This window comes from Mesocricetus auratus, unplaced genomic scaffold (genome assembly GCF_017639785.1).
Source record: "Mesocricetus auratus isolate SY011 unplaced genomic scaffold, BCM_Maur_2.0 Super-Scaffold_100691, whole genome shotgun sequence".
Classification (NCBI taxonomy): Eukaryota; Metazoa; Chordata; class Mammalia; order Rodentia; family Cricetidae; genus Mesocricetus; species Mesocricetus auratus.
This window is the reverse complement of record NW_024429267.1, coordinates 39,465,379-39,483,852: the sequence shown is the minus strand read 5'-3', so window position 1 is coordinate 39,483,852 and position 18,474 is coordinate 39,465,379. Positions and strand designations below refer to the sequence as shown.

At 38.3% G+C, this 18,474-nt stretch overlaps 1 protein-coding gene and 1 pseudogene across 6 annotated transcripts in view; both read left to right on the top strand.

The window, feature by feature from the left end:
* Positions 1–18,474, top strand: part of Ppp2r3a (protein phosphatase 2 regulatory subunit B''alpha) — a 138,824-nt gene that overhangs the window by 48,765 nt on the left and 71,585 nt on the right. For 4 of the 6 annotated variants that reach the window (XM_040740037.1, XM_040740035.1, XM_040740038.1 and 1 more), the window contains one exon: positions 13,303–13,569. In XM_040740037.1, coding sequence (XP_040595971.1) covers positions 13,303–13,569 — 267 coding nt within the window. Of the gene's footprint in view, positions 1–7,664; positions 8,252–13,302; positions 13,570–18,474 lie in introns of those variants that run through there. The other 2 variants (XM_040740039.1, XM_040740040.1) reach the window with 2 other exon arrangements.
* On the top strand, positions 12,395–13,296 carry LOC110341239 (annotated as a pseudogene).

The window sequence follows — 18,474 nt, the reverse complement described above, 5'->3', positions numbered from 1 at the left end:
TAAAGACCAGCAGATCCTGGGAGCTAGCTAACTAGCCTGCCAGCCTCATCAAAATGGTGAGCTTAAGGTCTGTGAGAGACACTGTCTCTAGAGAATAAAGAGGGAGAGTTATAGAGTAAAACACTTGTCATCCTCCTGTGGCCTCCAAATATGCTCACATGAAAACATGCCCCTACATCCATGCATATACACAAGCAAGTACTACATATACACACATACCCCATACAGAAAATGCTAGACTATTCTTAGAGCCAACACTTAGAAAAGCAGGCACTAAGGCAGATTAAGCCCATGGACTATAATTTTCCAGCTCTTGTTAAAGCAAATAGAAAAGTGTGGTGAGTTACATAGAAAGCACCACTTAGATTTGTCGATTATCAGTCTTTTACAATATTTGTTTCAGATTTTTGAATTAGTGGTTTGGGTTTGTGATGGGTTTTTCTGCACCCTCCCCCAGGTTTCTCCATCACTGTAGTAAGCCAGATCAAGCCAAATTGAAAAAGTACCATGACAGGTTTATTTGAGCAAAGCAACTCCCAGGCAAGTTCTCCAGTCCCAGAGATCAAGGCTGGAGAAACTATGCCCGCAAACAAAAGCAGGGGATTTTACAGGTTGTAGGCCAGGGGTGATGATATGTGTGCCATAAGCTGGGTTTGTGCCCAAGTATGGTCAAAAACTGAGCACTTTAGGTGGGGACTTAGGTGTAGGCAACTTCAAGGGAGGAATCACAGTAGCCACCAAGTATGGGCATTTTGGTACCTTTCCTTTGTTTGGAGACTCTGGGTGGCTGGGTTTGGAGAGAGAAACTGGAATGGGACAAGCTGGAAGTTCCAACTGAACAGTTTGGTTTGGTTTGGTTGCTCGTTTTTGTTATTGTTTGGTTTCTGTTGCCCATGCAGGCCTTGTACTTGCAGCCCTCTTTCACCAGTTCCAGATAGCAGAGTTTTAGGTCTGTCATAAGGCTCGGCTGCTTAGTGTTTTCATTAGCATCTTGATCTTTCAAAGTTATCTTAGATGCAGTGAAACCCATCAGTTACCCCTCCTCACTAGTTTCTCCTTTTTCCAGAGTTTCTACTATTCTGAGATTGTTTCTCTACTGCTGTAAGTTTTTTCTCTGTTTTGTTTTGTTGGTCTACTTATTTATTTTCTTGCATAAGTTAGGCAGACTCTTTACTGATAAGCTATATTTTGAGCCCTTGTTTTGTATCAAGACAGTCTTGCTGTGTCTCAGTCTTATCTGGAACTTGCCATGCTCATGTTTTAGTCTCCTAAGTATTAAGATTATAGACATGTGCCACCACAGTTGGCTTATTATTTCTTTTAAGAACTATTTTTAAATTATGTCCTTTTTGTTGTTGTTTTTATTGTTTTAGCTGAAAAACTACCAGGTACCGAATACATTTTAATTAATGGGTATGGTATTTTTTAATGGCACTGATGATGATACATTAATATTTTAATATGTATTCAAAATAATTTCCCAAGAGTAGGCAGTATGTGTTGACCAGATAAAAATGAAAACTAAGCTGCTGTTGTGAGAGGAAGCCAAAAAGAAAATACTAAGAGGATATTCAGAAATTGGATATTGGCCTAGACCAAGGTCAGCAGTCTAAGGCCCTTGAGCCAAATCCACCCTGCTGCTGCCAGGACCATACCCACACCTGCTCATTAAATGATCTATGGCTGCTTTTGTGTTCTACCTGCTAATCTGAGTAGTTATGATAGAGGTCCTAAAGCCTAAAGTACTTATTTACTACATGGGCATTTATAGAAATAGTTTGCCGACTTCTATCTAGATGATATTTCATACTAAATCAAAAAGCAGAATTTTGATAAGGCTCAGTGTCCTGTCCTGAAAACATCATTAAAGATCAATAACAAAAACTGCCCATAGATTTTTGCTATACAACCAGTGTACCATTAGACATTTAAAAAGTACTTTTAGTAAAAGTGTCAAAACCATAAATCTAATGAAACCTGACAACACGCCTAGATTAGAAAGTACAATTGGGCTAAGGAGGTTGCTCGATAGTTGTTTAGTGTGCCCATTCCTAGCACCAAAAGGAAAAGGGGGGAGGACAAGCTAAAATCTTAATATCTTTTAGCACTTGGTTTTATCATTTGAAACTATTGTCAGCATGTTGCCAGGCACAGATTTCAGTACTGTGGTAAAGATTATTTATAGCTGGTACACTAGTTTTGTTTAGTTACCACTGTATGCCAACACCTAGATCAGTAGCAGACACTAAGTGAGCACACATGTGCTTGTTTGGTTTCTGTTGCTGTAATAAGACACTGAGTAAAACCACCCAGGGAAGGAAAGGAATTTTTACATCTTATATGCCAGAATCCATCATTAAAGGACTCAGGGAAGGAGCCCAAACCAGAACCTGGAGGGGGCACTGAAGCAGAGGCCACAGAGGAATGCTGCCTACTGACATGCTTTCCAGGGCTTGCTCAACCTGTCATGTACAACCCAGGAACACCTGCCCAAGGATGGCACTGCCCACAGTGGGCCATTAATCAAGAAAATGCCCTACAGGCTTGCCTACAAGCCAATCTGATGGAAGCAATTCTCAACTCAGTGTCCCTCATAACAAGTGTCTCTAGTTTGTGTGAAGTTGGCAAAATCTGACCTGCACAGCTCAATAGACATTTGAGGTATTTATTAACAATGTTCAACTTGTTTTTAGAGACTTTGTATATTCCTGTAGTGTTTTAAATTTTTTCTTGGAATCCTTTTAGAAAAAGAAAAACAAAAAAAGTAATTTTTTCAAAATATTTCAAAAGATTCTAGTAATATAATTAGGCCTAAACTCCTAAAAAAATCTCTCCTAATATGACCATCTTAAGACATTACGTAAAACTACCTATATCAACCTATTACAAGATTATTCTATACCTTAAGTCTCCCTACTTCATAAAAATTGCAAGTCAGATTCTGATCTTTGAATCAAAGTCCTTCTATTTTCCCTCAGATTCCAAGAAAACAATAATGATTTTTGGCTAAGAGTGAGGATGCAGTCTCCTCTCACAGATCTACTTTTAAAGACCACAGTGCTTTGGCATCCATATCGCTCCATCAGCTGTCTCACATTGTAATGCTTGCTATTATTAGCACATTCTTTGACCACCAATTCCAGCCTTCTGTCTTGACACATGTGAATTTAACTCCCATTCCAAATTCCTAAGATCATATTACACCCTGAGTATTCATGTGCAGTTAATAGTTGATGGGTAAAAGAGAAACATTTTTGCTGTGCTGTAGCTACTCATAATGTGCTCATACACCCATAAACAAATCCCAGGCTGTATGTGGTGGTGCTTTAATCCCAGCACTCTTTCGATAGAGACAGCCAGGTCTCTATTAATTCAAGGCCATCCTGGTCTACATAGCAAGTTCCAGACCAGCCAGAGTTATATAGTGAGGTCCTGGGGGGGTGGTCGTTAGTTTGTTTAATCGTATTTTCTCTTCTCCATCTCCTTCATTCGTTCCTGTATCTGTTTAATGTATGAATGAAATGGAAACCTTCACAGGCAGGCCTCACGTGGTCCTCTGCTTCAGCCTCCTAGTAGCTGTGTGTCCTACCATGTCCAGGTTGATTTAATGTTTAATTTTTCCCCACATAGTCCTGATACACCACAACCTCCTCTCTGCTATGTCACTCTTTCCTCTGATGTCTTCTAAGCAAAATCCTTTTGTACTACTCTCTGCTGTCTTTCTGCAATTGCTTCCAACACCACAACATGGATGGATCCTCAAACAACTAAGCTGATTTCCTGGTCTTGCAGTATTGTGTTTCTCTTTCTCAGATTTGTACAAACTGGCCTTCCTAACTGGAAGTCCTTGGCTGGTGTTATCTTGGCCTCCATAACTACATTCAGCTGAGGCTGGTGAATGACTGTACTTTCCCCATGTGTACAGAATAAGGACTTGACTTTGGCATAAAATATTGGTGATAGGCAACAAACACCATATCAGTGTTGAGAGGGTATTTGTTTTTGTTTTGTTTGTTCTTTTTTTGTTTTTGTTTTGGTGTGTGTGTGTGTGTGTGTGTGTGTGTGTGTGTGTGTGTGTGTGTGTGTGTTCATTTTCCAGTACCAGGAATTTTCTAGTCCAGGGCTTTGTTCCTTCTAGATAAGCCCTCTACCACTAAACCACAACTGCAGTCCTCAGCATAGCACATTTTATATATAATATTGTTTGGCATTAATACATAATTAAAAATAAGTGATTTAGTTTTTCAGTCAATCTTCATATTTTTTAAGCAACCCACTCTTAAAACATTGCCCAGAGCTGACTCTTTCCAGGGATAATTAAGGTTATATATCACTGTCTTCCTTTTCAAAGGGAGGTCAGAGAATTATAAGATTTAGAAAATTGTTTTTAAAACAATTCTGAGTTTCAGACTAAGCCTTACAGAATGAATTCTATAGGAGGGAATGTGTTGGGCCTCACATACAATTCTATTCTCTTATTCCTTACAAGTCACACCTTCCTTTGATGCACAGCTTGTTCCTCTAAACTTGGAACTGCTCTCCTGGGTTCCATATATCCTTTTCTGACATAGGAATCGAGATTTCTTTTTTTTTATTGACATAGTGGAGGCTATCTCAAAAGAAGTGCTTTATTTTTAGGGTCTTAGCAACAAGACCATCCTCTCCTGCATATGCCTCTGTCAGGGAACCCACAAGGCTCCTCCTCAGGAATTTGTCCTTCCATATATCTTCTTCTAGTGGTTCTCAGCCTTCCCAACACTGAGACCCTTTCATACAGTTCCTCATGTTGTGGTGACCCCCCAACCATGAAGTTATTTTCATACCTGTAATTTTGCTACTACTATGAATTGTCATATAAATATCTGTGTTTTCCGATGGTCTTAGATAAGTCCTATGAAAGGGTCATTCAACCCCCAAAGGTATCATGACCCACAAGTTGAGAATCACTGCATCTGGAGCAACCATTTTGGGATAAGAGAAATGATCTTTCTGAACTTGAGATTGTCTCTCTTGCTACATGAATGTTCACTACCACAGTATTTATAATAGCCCAAAAGTAGAAATGACCTAAATGTCCAATTGTCTGTTATTTAACCATAAAAAGGAATGAAGTACTGATACATGCTACTACATGGGAAGCCTTGCAAAGATGTAAAGTGAAAGAAGCCAATCACAAAATTATCTCTCTTACCCGAGAATGCTTATTCAAGAAGAGTGGTTCACAGGGAAGGAACCCCAGTCTTGGCAGCCAGATCTCAAAATAACAGCTGAAAAATCTCAGTCATCCTCGGGTCAGAAAGCACTAACGTCTTGTATCCTGTAGTCAAGATGGCTTGATTGTTGCCCTGGAGACTCACAGTAAGCACATAGTACAGATAGGACTGCCTGTATCTTTAGACAGGATCCTTATGATGAGAAAAGATCATTGAAGTCTGCTTGTGATTGGTCTTTCCCAGTAAAGAAGAGGCCTCTCTAAAAACATTGTTCTCAGGTGCTGTAGTCCAGATGCATTCCTGGTAAGTCAGATTCTCAAATTCTTACTAAGACCAAGCAGCCAAATTCCACGCAAACATAAATAAGTTAAAAAGAAAATAGCATCATGCTAGTCTCTCTGTGTCAATAACGTATTGCCACAGACCAGCTCTTTTCTATGCCCTTAAGGGGCATGACCTCTGATCCTTATTTTTTGGAAAACAGTTTTTGTTGTGGTTGGTTGGTTGGTTGGTTGGTTGGTTAATTTTTTGAGACAGGGTTGCTCTGTATTGCTTTGGAGCCTGTCCTGGGACTCACTCTGTAGACCAGGCTGGCTTCTAATTCACAGAGATCCACCTGCCTCTGCCTCCCGAATGCTAGAGTGTTGAGATTAAAGGTGTGTGTCTCCAAAATCCAGCTAGGAAAAGTTTTATTAATGAAAACCTGGAGCTTATTTCATCATCAGAAAACGTACAGAAATGTTTCCCTAAGAACAACAGAATAACTTTTCCTTGGGAACTTTAAGCTACATATACCTTTTTTTCTTTTCTTTTCTTTTTTCTTTCTTTTTTTTTATTTTTGTGGGCGGGCTTTAGATAGGGTCTCATCATGTAGTCCTGGTTGGCCCAGAACTCACAGAGGCATCTTTCTGCCTCACCAGCTACTGAGTTTAAAGGCATTTGGCACCACACTTACCAGCATTTGAACTTTATATATATATATAACTTTTTTTTTTACTTTTTACACATGTTACTCTCAGGAACTGAGAGCATTTGAACTTTTAAACATTGTTCTAACCTTAAAACTTCAGAAACATACAAGAAGTAAATGAAATATGTAAATATTTCTTGTCCTTTATTCCAATTCACACTGTCTTAGGAAACAAAGTGAGAGAACTAAGAAGCTCCTTCATTACCAGCTCTGACCTCACATCAAATTCAGCATCTGGTACATATGATCATAAAAATATTTAAGTGAGTGAGCAGCTTAAAATTGAACTGTCCTGGAGAATTTAGACACCGCTGGATAATAATTAGTTCATAAAATTTTACAAATTATTAACTCTTTCACCTGAATGCAATTAAGTCTGATAGTCAGTAGAGAAGCATAAGCTACGTTTGCATATGGAAATGTGTATCTTTTTAAAGATTCTTTTCATGTATATGAGTGCTCTATTGACTTTATGCTAGAAGAGGGCATCAGATCCCACGATTGATGGTTGTGGGTGCTAGAAATCGAACTCAGGACCTCTGGAAGGGCAGCCAGGGCTCTTAACCTCTGAGCCATTGCTCCAGCCCCAGAAATGTGTATCTTAAATATTTTAGTTTTTTACATGTATTTATCATTTATGTATGCACTCACATTTTTAGTTTTACTCTTTATATTTTTGGTTTTTGGTTCTTAGTTTTTCGAGGTTGTCCTGGAACTAGCTCTTGTAGACCAGGCTGGTCTCGAACTCACAGATTCACTTGCCTCTACCTTCTGAGTGCTGGGATTAAAGGCGTGCGCCACCACTGCCCGGCCTTTATGATGTTTTTATAGTGTTTTATATTTGCTACAAGTAAAAATCCTGATTGGTGAGATTAATTAAAAATAAATAGTGAAATGTAAGTATGCAGAAGAGAATATTTTGATAATTATAAATATTAAAATGAGGACAATATTTAATATTGTAAAATGATGAAATACTTTTATTTCTTTGAAGTTCTTCAAAGGAAAAGTCTCATAATCTCAGGATGTACTTTTATTGCTTTTTGATCATTTTTTGTGCCCTTGTTTGGTTAAATTTCATTTATTCGTATGTATCTGATATGTTTTTGTTAGGATGTTAAATTGTTCCACTTTCATAAAAATACTTTTGATGGAGAAACCCTGTCTCGTAAAACCAAAAAAAAATACTTTTGATGATAAATTTTTAAATTATATCCATAATCACTTCAAAAGTTATGTTTAATAGCTAGAATAATCTGCTTTTTAAAACAATAAACATTTTTGTAAATTATCATTTGAGAATGACCATTTGTGTCATATTTTGAGTGGAGAGATTTAGGGGTATGAAATATTTGCTTCATCTTCAGATAATAAATAAATGCTATTCTTAAAATAATACTTTCAAATTTGAAATTCATTTTGTTTTGTTTTAAACAATATCAAGTAGCAAAAGACAAAAATGCTCCACATAATCTTTTTCACCCTGGTTTGAGGATAAAGTATGTGAATTATCACCTCGGTACTAAGTTTCAGAAGTTAGCATTATCTGAGAAGTTGCTATTTTTAGGTCCAGCTGTAATGTTTCTAATTGTGGTACTAGGAGTGGTGGGTACTTTCTTTCCCAGAAGGCTCTGCATTCTAAACTTGTACCGGCCAATTTCACATAACGCTACCAACAAGAAGCAGTGGGCCTTTTGCAGGCTGTGTTTCTAACTGGAATATTATGAGCAGGCATTGGGAGTCACAGGCTGTATTTGGGAACCAGCTGCATGTCAGGACAAGCATGGACTGTGGTCCCAGGAGGCTGAGAGAACACAATGATTAAACTTAGTTTATCTGAGAGATAAGAAGAAAAAAATACCTTTCTACTGGCAAGATTGACACTGTCTTCGGAAGTGAACTGACCGCTTGGAGAGTAAACATTCACTTTTCAAAGATGATGATCAAGGAAACATCTTTGCGAAGGGACCCGGATTTAAGGGGAGAATTAGCTTTCCTAGCAAGGGGCTGTGATTTTGTTCTCCCATCGCGGTTTAAGAAGCGGCTGAAGTCATTTCAGCAGTCACAGGTTTGGAATTTGGGTGTTTCTTTTAAATATTTTAATTACTAATAAAACCACACAGTAAACTAACACACAAATAATTTTATTACTCACTTGTACTCGATATTAGGACAAGGAATTAATCTCTGTGTTCTCTATTCAGCTATTTGCAGAAAGCTATTTGTAGAGGGATTCCAACAGGTTTAAAAATAGAGCTTCTGGACCTGGAGTACAGTACTCACATTTTTATGCTGAAGGGAGGGAATCCTGTTTTTCAGACAATAAATACAACTTAACAGTTATTTACCAAGCATACTAGAAAACTAGGATTCCTCTAGAAACACCATTTGTAAGTTTAAATCAGTAGATTTTATTAAGATATAGTTATAATGAATGTTTGTCTAAAAGAATATGGATCCTGATAATATTTATGAATTATGAGTGTTTTGCTTTATTAAGGTATGTGAATGATGTATTAAACAAACATGCCACAGCACACATGTAGAGAACAACTTTTTATAAAGTCAATTCTTGCTTCCACCTTTATGTATGCCCTGAAGATCAAACTCTGGTCACCAAGCTTATGTGGCAAGTGCCTTCATCTATCGAACCATCTTGCCAGCTCCCTGATGTATTTTTATATAGAGACAACAGTGTGTGTCTGCAATAACTGTGGATATGTAGATAATGAAGCATAACAATGTTTTCTAAATTTTAAACAAATGCCTTACCCTAGCAAGCTGAGACTGATTGCTCTGCAGTGACTACAGTCTCTGATTCATTGCTTCTGATCTTAGGGCTCTTGTCTCTGTCATCTTACAAGTTGCCTAACATGGAGTACAATACAAATGCTAGCCGTCCAAATTCCATAAAGGAACCATAATTTCATTGTTATTCTGTCCCAGAAAAACTTCAGATTTGGGGCTTTGGGTTTGTGTTTTTTTTCATGTCTCAAAAATGGTCAAATATTGGAACTGTTATAGTGACAATATCGACTGTTCAGAATAACTAAGTAATGTTACATTGATGCTGAAAAACTGAAATAGAGAATTGAGATACTTTTCCAACTTATTCTTTTTTTATTACTAGTCCTATATTGGGTCAAAACAACTTTATTTAAAATAAGAATATATCAGACTCAAGGGCCAGTAAATCAAGCAACAATTACAAGTTTTTTTATCCATGTTTATAAAGTCAGTTTTATTATACTACTTTAAGACTTAAATCATGCGTCTCCTAGTATCACAATTGCAGGTAAATTGATAGAGCTGAAAGTTCAGAATAAATGCATTATTTTATATTATTTTTCTTTATTAATCAATGAATTAATACTCATTTATTAGTAATTTACTTGATATTAAGAAGTCTACACATATACAAAAGGGAATGATAGTAGGTCATCAAATGTTTACCCATTCAGTTAACTTTAACAGCCAGTATTTGCTCTGAATGCTGTATTCATCTGCCAGTACAAATGCACAGTTAATATTGAAGGTCTTGCTCTAGGCCTCAACATGTGTCCATACCCAGTGGCAGCTGTGATCTTAATTCTAATGTCATAACTGCCCTGAAATTAAACCTCACTCCTCTGGATATCATACTGTTGGAAACATTTTAAAGAAATGGAATTTTGATGATTGTATACTTACAGTCTCACAAACCTCTTTCTGCGCAAAATAATAGAACAGACACGACACTGATACACAGGATCTAGGTAGAGCCTCTGAAGATCTGCCCTGTTTTAAGAATACTTTCTGGTGCTGCTGACTCATATGACTGTGTAATGATATTTACAGTTTTAGCATTAAAGCAAAGAAATGTTTGTTCAGACTAGATTATCATTTTGCTAAATCAAGAGAGGTTTATAAACTTTGGATTGCTTTACAAGTGGACATGATTGTTTATTATTAAATCTAAAAGACTGTGCCAAATTCTGCATCATTGATAGTCTTTTGACAACCCACTGTTGGCTTTATCACTCATTGCCTTTCATGAAGGCAAACATGTGCTCTGCACTGGTTGGAATCATTTATATATGTTGCATTCTGTTATTTCCTTTCGTTCCCACAATATTGAAAAGAATGGGGGCTGTGATTTCTGCTTATTACTGAAATTCTAAAGGATTAGGTAACTTTCCTGATGTCACAGACTAGTAAGCCATCACTGTTTACTGTTGTGGTTTTTATGTTCATTGGCATGATTTCCTTCTTGCTGCTCCTTCCTTGACTTTGACTTTATATGGGATCACTATACAAACATTAGGAATAGCAGAGTAATTTTAAAAAGAAAGAACATTTGAATAATACTTTGTGTTCACCCTAAATTAAAAAACAGCTTCATACTGGGCATTGGTGGTGCACGCCTTTAATCCCAGCACTCGGGGCAGAGGCAGGTGGATCTCTGTGAGTTCGAGACCAGCCTGGTCTACAAGAGCTAGTTCCAGGACAGCCTCCAAAGCCACAGAGAAACCCTGTCTCAAAAAAACAAAAACAAACAAACAAACAAACAAATAAATAAGTAACAGCTTCTGAATGGAGGTAGCTCAGAAAGGAGAGGCAGCTCAGTGGCAGAGAACCTACCTGCCATCCACCAGTACTGGTGAGGCTTCTAGCACGCACCCCAAAACCTAGCTACTCAATAATGTGTCTGTATTCCATACTTGATAGAGCATCTAATACAATGCCATGCTCGTGATCCTTGTTCATTTAGAACCCTGTAAGCCTTCATGAAATCCTTGTTTATTTATTTATTTATTTATTTTGGTTTTTCAAGACAGACTTTCTCTAGCTGTCCTGGAACTTGGTCTGTAGACCAATCTGACCTTGAACTCAGAGATCTGCCTATCTCTACCTCCAAAGTGCTGGAATTAAAGATGCGAGCCACCAATGCCAGGCACCTTTTTTATTTTTTCTTGGATGAATCTCAGAATTGAATTTAATCTTTATTGGTAAAACTCCTAAAAACCTGGGCATATGGGGTTGGCAAGATGGCTCAGCAGTAGGAACACTTGCTGCTCTTACAGAGGACATGGGTTAGGTTCCTAATATCCACATGGCAGCTCACAACCATCTGTAACTCCAGTCCTAGTGGATCTGAAGCCCTCTTTTAACCTCCACAGCACCAAGCAGGCAAACACTCATACACATTAAAAATAAATCTTTTTTTAAAAACTGCACATAAGGAAAAGGGTCAAGACTGGGCTGGTGAATCCCAGAGAAACAGCTGACCTGAACAAGGAGGGAGATCTTGGACCCCAGACTGATGGCTGAGAGGCCAACATGGGACTGATCCAGACCCCCTGAATGTGGGTGTCAGTGAGGAGACTCAGGCAATTTATGGGGTTTTTGGGTAGTAGATCAGTATTTATCCCTGGCCCACAAATGGATTTTGGGGACCCATCACACAATGAGGGATGCTTTCCCAATCTGGACACTTTGGGGAGGGCCTGGGCCCTCCCTGGAACGAAATGACAGACTCTAGAGATCCCCTATGGAGGGCCTTACCCACCCTGGGGAATGGAATGGAGATTGGGTCGGGGACTGGGGAGACTGGGGGAGGGAGGGGGCATGGAGGGAAGGGAGAGGGAGCTGGGACTGACATGGGAAGCAAGCTTGTTTCTAATTTAAATATATAATAAAAAAGTGTAAAAAAAACTGCACATAACAGCATACTACTGTAATCCCAACACTTGGGTGATAGGGGCAGGAGAATACTGAGATCAAGGTCAACCTTGACTACATAGAGATCAAGGCCAGCCTAGTCTACACTGAAACCCTATCTCAAAAAAAAATTAAAAGAAGTTAACCACCCACACCTGGTTTTATGCAGTTCTGGGTACCGAACCCAGAACCTTGTGCATGGTAAACAGTCAAGCCCTCTACCCACTGAGGTACATCCTAATCCTAATTTTGGAAGGTAGCTATGGTCACCACTATACCACCAATGCAGAGATTGTATATATAGTTTTAAATAAATTATCATTTCTTCCATTTGGAGGAGGGGTAGAAATTTACACAAAGACCAAAAACAGTTTTCAAAAAGAAACTAACTAGCTGTTCGAAAAAGCTGTCTTTGCATTGTTCCCGGGTCTGCTCCGGACTCACTGCAGCCACCTTCTCTGCCTGCTGGACTCAGCTCCACAGCAGATCACCAGCATGCCCCACCGTGTGATATGCAGCCGTGGGCACCAGCTCTGAGTCCACAACCAAAGACGTTCTGAAGGAGATGAAGGAAGTTGTGGAGGAAACAGAGAATAGAAGAGAGGTGCCTGCCAATGGGAATGCTAGTGAGGAAATGGGGAGGGAGGCTGCCAGTATAGAGGAAGAAGGTGATGGCGAGGCGGAGGATGGGGATGAACATGTGGAAACTGAGGCTCCTATGGGCAGGCAGTTAGCTGAAGATTAAGAGAATGATGGTGTTGACACCAAGAAGCAGAAGGCCATTGGCGATAACTAGACTATAGAGTGAGTTCCAGGATAGCCAGGACTACACAGTGGAACTCTGTCTTGAAAAATAAAAACAAACCCAACAAAAAAATCTTATTCTAAGCATTCCAGTAACTTTTTTGTATATGTACCTAGCTGTACTAAAAGTAGTTAGTTTGTATGAAATGGTTTTAAAAGGCAAAGATAAAAGTTTTTTCTTATTTTTTTCTATGAAGTTGCTGTTTATTGTCCTGTTTGATGTAGTGTGAAACGTGTCCAAAAACAAATGGGAATTTTATTTTATTGGTTGTTCTAACAACAAAAAGAACATACTTTAAGATTTTGATTAGCTGATATTGCTCTTTGATTATCTTGAACTACTTGCCAACTGATAGATGGAAAAATGTACTGCAGTATTTTTAAACCATAAATCCATGTGAACAAGTAATGACAAGTAAGAAGTTAATTTTAACATGGAAACATTCCCTAGAAACATGCTTACTACCCTGGAATACTCTAAAGTGAGCTCTTGATTTCTGCTGTCACTATTTGTGCATTCTTGTATTTATACACAACTTCTTATTGCTGATGAGGACCCTTGAAAAATATATACTGTTTAGAATTTTTGTATCTTATAATCACATTTTCTTCCAGATTCAAAATAAACCAGAAAAGAAACCTGCAACAGCACTTCCGTCTGCAGCCGCCCTTCCAAGTAGTCCCCAGCCTGTCTCCCCTACTCCTCATGTGAATGATGTTGTGACTACACCGTTGTCCATAAACATTCCACAGTTCTACTTCCCTGAAGGACTCCCAGACACCTGCAGTAACCATGAACAGATCCTAAGCAGAGTTGAAACCGCTTTCATGGACATTGAAGATCAGAAAGCAGATATTTATGAAATGGGGAAAATTGCAAAGGTAATGTAACTTCTGAATGAATAATCGCCTTTTGCTAACAGTACCAACATTGTCCCTTCTCACCGCCTCTTTGCTGACTTTAAGCACAGGTTTTGGTTTTGGTCTTCTTGTGAAAAAGAATTATTTGAACATAATACATCGAGCAGTGGTCCTACTTCACAGAACTTTTTTTTTAACCCTGGCTGCCCTTGAACTCATTTTGTAGGCCATACTGACCTTAGAATTTATCACTTTTCTAAGGCTGTACTTTAAGAGGCTGAAGGTTATAGTGGCCTGACAGCCGTGTGGAAGCAAGTAGGAGATCAAGGAATGCCTGAGACCCCATTTATTCTTCCATGTGGAAGGAATAATTTCTAAAAATTTGAAAACTTTTATTCTTTGAGATAAAGCCCTACTCTCTCCTCTTTGTATTTCAGTGCCTCCAGAGTCAGGCCCCAGAGATACTTTCTAAAACTGTCTAATACCCGTTTGCTGCATGAGCCTGATCTCTCGCCTGCTCACAGTGTAGCTAGATTACACTGGCCTCCCTTTCCTTCATGATGGATTTCCACTCCTACCAACTTATCCAACATCTACTTTAAAGACCTTCCTCTCGTCCTGTTTGCAATAGTGCACATTCTAATCATGTCCCACTCTCTTCCCTAACTGGCCCTACTGAGTACTTGTTAAAAAGATCACAGCTAGAGAAATTTAGAAAACAAAAACGAAAAGTAAGTTTTCTTCTTCTTTCTTCACCCTCTCCCCCATGTCAAAACTTACTTGATGAGATGTTTCCAACCAAATCTCTATTGCAGAAATAAGAGCTTACCTGTCTGTACTGTTTTACCTATGAGGAAAGTAGTCCCACAAGAACTTAGCAGAAGTCATAAAATGAGTTCATGTGAGGAAACAATTCCTCTAACTAATAGCATGATGCTGTTTCTATTTACATTATCTTGAAGAACATATCAAATAAGCCAACTTCAGGTAAATGGACATTTAGATTAGAAGTTCTCTTTCTAGGGTATTAGGTTTCCTTACTCACTTCCCTGAGAGATAGCTGTTGTGTTAGATGATAGACTGAAGATGCAAAATTCCCTGAATATGCTAAAGCTACAGATCTAAATATAAAAGTTAGCAAGAATGAACTCTGCATTTGGAAGTAATTTGTTAAACCAAAACTCTAGAGACTAGGAGACGAAAGAAAGGGTTTGGAAGCATTACAGGTGCTAACTAGAAAAATAAAAAAGATGACCACGTCCTGAGATAGCTTTCAGCAACTACTACCAGAAAAGTTAATAAGCAGTTAGAAAATATCTGCCAGATTAAAGCTAAGAACATTTTTATAGATTCCAGGAAAGCACCATGATCTACATGGACTATAGATAAGAAAGACAAGAGAATGCAAAGCAGGGATAGGTTTGGGGTAGGAGGGTCATCTGGGTTAGCTCAGTTAAGAGTCAAAAAAGTTTTTAAATAAACAGGGCTGATTTGTAACACACACAGGTCTTTATAATTAAATTTATTAGAACCTCAGAATTTTTTTAAAATCAGACATTCACTGTATAAGTGCCTGATGGTTATTTAAATAAGAACAATTTATAAAAGAATTAATTTTCTTGGAATGTTTCAAATGGGCAGATAAGGAGAAACTGTCTCTGTTATGGAGCTGGGGGCCCCATGTCTAGAGAGCTGTGGTGGTTTAAATGAGATGTTCTCCATAGTCTTGGGTATTTGAATATACTTAGTCTCCAATTGATGAAGCTGTTTGGAAGGTTTAGAAGTGTAGTCTTGTTGGAGCAAGTGTGTCATTGGAGGTGAGCCTCAAGAGTATAAACCCTTTCATCATTTCTAGTTTACTCTCTCTACTTCTGCTTGAGGTTCAAGATACTCATTCTCCCCTTCCCTAGCCACCATGCCTCCACTCTACCATCATGGACTCTTATTCCTCTGGAACCATAAATCTAAATAAACTTTCTGTGAGTTGCCCTGGTCATGGTGTTTTATATCACAGCAATAGAAAAGTAACTAATACAAAAGTCTCTCCCAGAAATGAGTATCTCACAGCCACAAGCCTGCAGCCTATCCTATCTTGAACAAAGATTCTTGGAATAACCGTGGTCTTCTGAATATTCCTAGCCCTTGACCAAGGAGCCTGTTCACCTATTCCCTACAGCCTACTTACCTGGCTCTCACACCCATGTGCTTTAGTAGCACTGTCCTGCTCCATAGCTAACTGTCCTGCTAGCCCTTCACAAATACAATGAGAAGAAAGTAGAATGCCTACTGAGCCCATAGTATTCAAAGGATATGTAGACAGAGTATAGTGAAGGCAGGGAGGTATCCTTTGGGAACCAAAGGAAGGACTTTACCAGTTATGCAAAGTGAAGATTGGTCCATGGGTAGTATAATAGAAAGTTGCCCGTGTTGAAGCCAACACTGGAGGAGTTTTTAAAACAAGACTATTTTCTTTTCCTAAGCATTTAGTTAACCATTTACTGTTTATTCTAATAGTCATATAGCGCAGTAACCATTTTACATCTATATAACTAGATTAATTTGATAATAGCCAAAAATTTCATTCTTAGAAACCAAATCTTTTTGTTAATTTCTTAGACATTAACTGTCAGCTTAGATGGCAAGATATAGTGCCCATTCAGTTAAAGAGTTAAAAATACACTTGCATATAAAATGAGGCTGTATATATATTTTACTTCAAAGTTATTGTGGCTGGGTGCTGGTGGCGCATGTTTTTAATCCCAGCACAAGGGAAACAGAGGCAGGTGGATCTCTGTGAGTTCCAGGACAGGCTCCAAAGCTACACAGAGAAACACTGTCTCGAAAACAAAACAAAAGAAAAGTTATTGTAAGCAAGACATAATATCACATGTGATCCCACCATTCAGGAAGTTGTAAGACAGTCTTAAGTTCAAATCCAATGTGAGCTACAGAGCAAACTATGTCTCAAAAATGAAAGTTAAGATTATGTTCATTTGCTTATTTTTGTTGTTGTTGTTCGTTAAGACAGCTATAAGCCAAGCTGGATTTGAACTTGTTTTGTTTTTTATGCTTTATCAGATAGTTGTATTAAATTTTGTCTCTTTATTCCTTTGTGTGTGTGTGTGTGTGTGTGTGTGTGTGTTCCTAAAGATGCCAGAAGGAGTGCATCAGATCTCTAGAGCTTGAGTTACAGGTTATAAGCCACCTGATGTGAGTACTGGGACCCAAACAGATCCTCTGAAAGAGTAGTTTGTTCATTTAGCCACTGAGCCAACGGCTTTCCAGCACTGTCTCTTTAGTCTTAAAACCACTTATTTAAAAAATTTGTTTGTATCTTCCAGCTACCTAATTTTACTTAAGCTAGCTTTTCTGGCCCCAGTTTCTTAGCACTTAACTAAATGATCTTTATTTTCAGCATTCTTTACCGTCTTCTTTTGCATGAGACAGTCATCTGTGTCTCTAGCACTTACTGCCCATTGTCTTGCAGCAGGTTAATGTAGGAAAGGGAGAAGACAGGCTGCCATTAAAGAACAGGGAGGGAGGAGATTTTCAAAGCAGTAAAGAATGTTTACGGTTTCTTGCAGTTTATAAAGATGTTTGGAAAACCAGCTTGTGTTTGTAACCCACTCTTGATGGCATATAAGTGTAACTATAAAGACAGGAGTCAGTGTTTTAGTGCATAGGAAACATGTTTATGAAATCAACATCTGTTGGTATAGTTTAGCCCATTCATCTTAGACTTCACACAGCCACAGAGAACTTAATATCCACTAATTGTCTGGTTAAATTTTTAGTGTGTGCTTTATAATATGTTCACATACCTTCAAGTGATGATGGGGAAAAAGTGAATAGAAAATAAACCTAGCAGGGTAGTGTAGACATGGAAACTGAGCAACATGGAAAAAATTGTCAGAGACAAATGGGCCTCCAGTAAACTGTAAAACTGAAGAAAAAACTCATCTGGAGCTTGCAAAGCCCTCGAGCTCCTTTCTTCTGGGGGCTTAGTACCATCTGAACTAATTCTGTGACTTTTAGGGGGCACTTTTACTGTCTTCTACAAAGTAGGATACAAATAAAAATACCTACTGTCTTCTGCATGGGGAATCATGTGAACACCCAATGAAATAATAGCCTTGAAACCACTTTGAAATACTCAAAGGACATGACAGATATTAAATAATTTCCTGTGTGTATCAAAACAGCCTTGCTTCAGGTTCTTTTTGTTGTTGGGCCATTCTTAGATCAAATTATAGGTGTTAGTCAAGTTTTCTTACTCAGCTGACTTTAATTACCATCTTATTATTACTCTTGGCTCTTCTAAAGCTGTTTGCTAAATGTATTTTCTATGTCACTTGTCACCTGTGTCACAGAGTCTTCACACTGGTTAATTCTCTCCTGTGTTACTAAAAACCCTGTTAGGTGCCCTCAGGTTTATGTCACTTTCCAGGTTCTTACTGATCTCCTGGGGCTACCTTAATTCATTTACTTTCAACAAATGCAGCCAACCATGTGTTTCCTTAAACTCACCATAGGTCCACAGCCTTGGCATCATTACATTTCCCATTTTTTCCCTTTGACAATTGTCTGCTAGGGCCACCTAACACTTGGGTACTCAGGTACTATCAGAAAAGGATGACCTTTTCTAATCTATTTCAAAGTATTTTCATTGTTAAATTTTATCTTTGGGGTTTTGCCTTTGAATCATAATGAGTTCATGTATTAATGTCTTGGTGACTTATACTATCCCTTATGAACTGACATACCTGCACTTTAACAGTAGTTATAGGAAGAAAAAAATCTTTTCTGTTTCCCTTCAATTTACAGACCTGCACTTTAACCGCAGTCATAGGGAGAAAAGTTTTTTTTTCTCCCTTCACTTACAGACAGGAATTTTGATGCCTTTCTGCCTCATTATTTTCAGCTAGT